General features: G+C 36.9%; 1 protein-coding gene across 1 annotated transcript; it reads right to left on the bottom strand.

Moving 5' to 3' along the window:
* Positions 1-402: 402 nt before the first annotated feature.
* LOC100806399 (uncharacterized) lies at positions 403-4,634 on the bottom strand. The gene is made up of 2 exons (XM_003548985.4): positions 4,099-4,634; positions 403-1,993 (listed from the first exon to the last, which is right to left on the bottom strand). Exons 1-2 carry the CDS (start codon positions 4,234-4,236, stop codon positions 584-586), a joined length of 1,548 nt encoding a protein of 515 aa, XP_003549033.2. The 5' UTR covers positions 4,237-4,634; the 3' UTR covers positions 403-583.
* Positions 4,635-5,218: the final 584 nt, after the last annotated feature.

Raw genomic sequence — 5,218 nt, 5'->3', positions numbered from 1 at the left:
CATATAGCTGTATAGGGAACCCACCTATGTGCACCACATGCATTTTTGAAACTACCCCACCTTTGCAACAATTGCAGAGGCATGCAACTAAGACCCCATCAAATGTACAGGTTTTCTATAAATCCAATTGCCCCCCAAAAAGTAGAATAATAAAAATAAAAAGAATAAATAATATAATTTTTTTTCATTATTGCATATGAAATGATACAATAATCCACAACACGAAATACCTGTACTTTGCTATTTCTGTATATTTGAAAGGATGAAATGCAAGAAGTAATGTTTCACAATTATATAAATATAATATAACCCACTATTGGTCCCTACCTACTACCACTATGCTCCCCTTGCATTCTACTTTAGGTCCTCAAGGAATATAACAACTGTTGGTTCATCTGAGTCTTATCCAATCATCAATTTACTACAATTTCCTCAAAGGTATATGATGAACAGCAGCATTCAAGATAAGGTCTTCAAATATTCAAATATACATTTCAGTATACTAAAGGTTCTGCAGAGAAATGGAAAATCCTTTTTGCTTTTATACCATACAGGTTAAGTCATGTTGCAATACACTAAAACCTCAATTCATTTCTGACTGTAACATTGGGAAGAAAGCCCAGCTGTTGGCTGATCTACCTTCCTTCCCAGCAACCTTCCTGTTAGTCCACCACTCATAGCCACTGCCAGTAGTAACAGAAACATCACCTTTCCTGTTGTCAAAATTGAATTCTTTGGAAGAATTTACAGAATTTTGCTTGTGAAGGCATTGCTCTCCTTTTCCTACAGGATTGTCAGGCTTATCGTCAGTTTTCTCTGTACACGCGTTACAGCTACTATTGGTGTCTATTTGCACCCTTTCTCTGTCAACAGGGTCTTTGGTCAGTATACCTTGTGAAGACCCTGACATGTTTCGAAGCAATACCCCAGTTTTATTTGCAAGACACCGGGCAACATCTTCCCCGGTTAATTCAAATGAAACTCTGTGATCAACCAATGTTGCATTGCTTGGATGTCCATTGTCTGAATCTGCAAGAGTTGCTTCCTTAGAAATCTGGTTTTGCACAGAGATGTTGTTTTGATTGGTTGGCCCAGCACTGTCAGGTGTCAAACAGCCAGAACCTAACCTGGATTCCTGCCCCAGACCATCAGGTGTCACACACCCAGAGCCTAATCGCGAAGCAAGCCCAACACCATCAGGAGTCAAGGATCCCGAACCTAGTCTTGAACCTTGCCATGCACTGTCTGGCGTCAATGATCCAGATCCCAGTCTAGAACCCCATCTTCGGGTGGAGAAGTGTTCAACACCCAAGATCTTTGGTGTTTCCCCTTTGGGGAATTCAAGAGTAGGGGGTCTATCAGGGAATGGGGTTGAGGTGCCAGAAGTTGAAAATGCTGATCCGGGTGATATGAGCTGGCCACCTGGGCTTCCAGGATATTGTTGATAAGGATGAAATTCATAATTGTATAATGGAAACTTCTGATGCCCATTACACTTGCGAGCCCGGTCCAGTGAAGATGCCAACAATTGAGCAAATGGAACGTCAGGGGACGAAGGTGTCGTTTGCTGCACAGATTCAGGTGGGGGAGTATATGGAGCAGTGGATGGTTCAGTTGTGAAGGCTGAAAATACAGGTGGAGAAACTAACTGGGTCTCATAGGCATATGGACCAATGGTGAACATGGTTGCAGGACCACCAGAAGAGTAAGCATTGGCCGCAAGAGCAGAGAGTGAAAGTAATCCAGGTGGTGATTGAATACCAGATGGTGGATCAGATTGGAGAAAAGATGCAGGAGAAGATGGAGGGGCAATGAACGGCATTACAATGGCGGTTGAAGGATTTGGTGCAGCTGCAGTAGCAGCAGCAGCTGGACCTGTTGGAGCAGCAGGTTCTGGAACAAGGACGGCATGGCCAATTCGCTTGCTGCTTTTACTGCTCTTACGAGATCCAAAACACCAATATTGGCTCCAGCAGCCTCCCCAACGTTTTTTCTGCAGTTAGTGAAAAAAAATTTATATATCAGAAGTTGTAACAAAATCAAAACATTAGTCACAGTCACTAGCAATATCAATCCATTTACAGAGAAAATTTTTAGGATATACCAAAAATAGTGCTGAATTTCTCTAAATTAGCACCAAATATCGTGATCTGTGACTATTATCATTTTGGCAATTTTGTTACACATTATCCAATTCTCAGGTTTAAGTTATACGTGGTTCAATATTTAAGGACAAAAGAGTGGTGTGGCCAAAACAAAAGATATTACACAGATATGGAATATCCATTAGAATTTTAGTTTCCATAGTAAGCACATCTAATTTCTGATAGCTAATCAACATACACACACATTGACTTTCTTCAAAAAATCTTTTGTAGCAGTCTTCAATTTCCAATAGCCACTAACGAGGACAGGGTGCTACTAAAGCATATAGACTGATTCATCAGCCTACCCATTGCAAAGAAAAGAAGAAAAGTCTAAGTTTTCTATGTCTGTCAACTGTTTGACAGACATAGCTAATTACACCAGAGATATGAAAAATATATGTCAGCAATCAAATCAAAAGAATCAACAAACATTTAAATTTCAAATGAGTGCATAACATTTTTTATAGTACATGGAAAAATCGCATGAAGAAACATCACTAGTAGACATATAAAGAATCCGAATAGCGACACAAAAAGCATGATTTCATTCATTCAACAGAAGGAGGAAAAAACCGCCAATATCAGCCAATCACATTGACAGAACAATCATTGCTGAATAGCGACACGAAAAGCATGACTTCCTTCCTTTAACAGAAGGAGAAAAACCACCAATATCACCCAAATGCATTGCCGGAGCAATCATTACCACCACAATCTATTTTCAAACTCATCCTATTTGCAAATAGCATTCAATGAGAACTAAATTCCATTGTCGCTACTCGGCAGGACAATTTTGTTTTACAGCGCCGCCAATTTCAGACATTGACCAATGACCAAATTCTCACAAATTAACTGAATTGATATGTTTTTGAAACGTAAGTTTGAGTAACCCAGAAGCACCTAGCCATAATAAAACCTGGAAAGCTTATTAAAAGCACAATCGAAGGTCAGCAACATGATAAAAATAGCAGTTTGTCGGACCGATTGTAGACAGTATGTGTAGATAACTGAAGTCAGTCCCCATGATAATATAATCATCAATTCATCAGTTTTAATTCGCATTAGAGTTAGAACCACATAACAGGCCAGAAGAACTCAAAGCACAATGCTCTCAATTTAATCCAAAATTTTCATCATTTGCAAGGAAAGAAAGTTTATGAAATCATCATCATGTCAAGTTGTTAACTCAAAACTATCTCCCAAAAGATGGTATCTCACTTAACCATGCACTACAAAGAGGACATTAACTTGAATTGCAGAACACTAAACTGCAGATTAAATAGCTCAAGAGTTAATTAACACAAATATTATGTACTAAAAATAATGATATTAAACCTCTGATAGATAGGTAAATTAATCATAGCACACACAGAAGGCAGAAAACAGTAAAAACTATGCAAACAAAAAATAAAAATTCAAGGCTGTTTTTGCTTCTTCACTTGCAAACCCTTGTCTCTGATTAATTACGAAACATAAATTCATAAATTAAAAAAAAAAAAAAAGGGAGACACCCCAGGATCCACACTACTAAGTTCCCTTCTTTTTACACTTTTTAAAGCCACAAACGATACAGTTTGAGATGTTCAAAACAAAACGAAAACAGAAAAAGAAAAAGCGATTCACAATTTCAAACCTTTCAACGCCACCACCATATAGTCCAATAATAAAAGACTAGACCAGACCTTCACCATCATGGAAATTTAAAAAAAAAACAAAACAAAAAAATTAACCAAAAAAAACAGAAAAAGAGAGAAACATAAAAACACAAAATACAAAACACGAAACAGCAAACACAGAACACAAGATCCTACTCCTTTCGCACGTTGTTTTCTTTTCTCGGTAACCAAAACGGCATCGAATTTTGAAAATCGAAAAGGAAAAAAAAGCGAGGAATCAGGCGCACGTACACAGACACAAACAAGAGAGAGAAAAGGAGGAGAGAGAAACTCACCGGCGCGTCGGTGGGTTGGACTCTGGATTCGGCGGCGACGATGGCGTTGGCGGCGGCGAAAACCGTCTCGGCGGTGGCGTTGTTGTTGTTGTTGTTGCGGCTTCCCATGGTGGGATTCGGATGCGCGAAAGGGAGCATTTTCGGGTCACCGGAGATCGGGAATCGACGGTGGCGGAACGGTTTCGCAGCGGCGAGATGCAATCATGGATTTGGAAAACGGAGAATTAAAAATGAAAGAAAAAAGCTGAGAATGAAGAGAAAAGTATGCGTTTTGCGAATGATTGAATATTCAACAGAACAGAGAAGTGAAGTGAAGTGAAGATGGAATTGACAATGAAGAGAGTATTACTAAATTATTGCTATTAATTATTATATGGTGTTGATATCATAGTTATGTTATGATAGAAAGAAGAAGAATAGAAAGAGAGTGCATGATTATTTATTCATTCATTCTTTCTTTCTCTCTCTTCTTGTGTTATGTTTGTGTCTTGGTTCACTTCCCCTGCAGTCTATATCCTCCGGTTACCTCCATTTTTGCGCCAAACTATTGCCACCTCACTTATCTAATTATTATTATTAAGAATAAATTATGATATTAAAAAATTTACAAAACTCACCCATCCTCAATTAAACTAGACTTTTTTGATAAATTATTATTATTTACTTGCTTTTTGGGAGAGAATATGACTAGTGTTCAAATCTGAAAATCCTTAAATAACAAATAGTTAATCCATTGGACTTTATCTTTTTAAATTTTATTTAAAAAGATCTAGTTTAAGCTTGTAGATAAAAAAATATTTAAAAAAATCTTATTAAAAATGAATATTCTATATTAATAGCATTGTATTCAAATGAAAGAAATTAAAGTGTCGAGTTAAGAATTTTGTATAGTATGAATCATAGTAAAAAATAAATAAATTTTAATGTCGCACTTGTATAAAAATTATGATGTGGGAAATTATAATATTGTTTTGTAAAAGTAAGAATTTTTTTAAGTTTTTTAGGTGTTCATCAGGATATCTTAAGTTTGTTTGATCGAAGATTAATTTTTTTGAAATATGAAAATTTGTAAGGTTGATGATTTTATATACTTATTTGTTGACCATATTTATAAGTAGAT

The sequence above is a fragment of the Glycine max genome, chromosome 16, assembly GCF_000004515.6.
Source record: "Glycine max cultivar Williams 82 chromosome 16, Glycine_max_v4.0, whole genome shotgun sequence".
In the NCBI taxonomy this organism is placed as follows: domain Eukaryota; kingdom Viridiplantae; phylum Streptophyta; class Magnoliopsida; order Fabales; family Fabaceae; genus Glycine; species Glycine max.
This window is presented reverse-complemented; position numbering and strand designations above follow the sequence as displayed.

Excerpts from the sequence above, each read along its gene's own strand:
- LOC100806399 (XM_003548985.4), bottom strand. The coding sequence starts at position 4,236 with ATGCTCCCTTTCGCGCATCCGAATCCCACCATGGGAAGCCGCAACAAC. Across the intron at positions 1,994-4,098 it reads TCCAACCCACCGACGCGCCG|AAAAAACGTTGGGGAGGCTG; the intron begins GTGAGTTTCTCT and ends CACTAACTGCAG.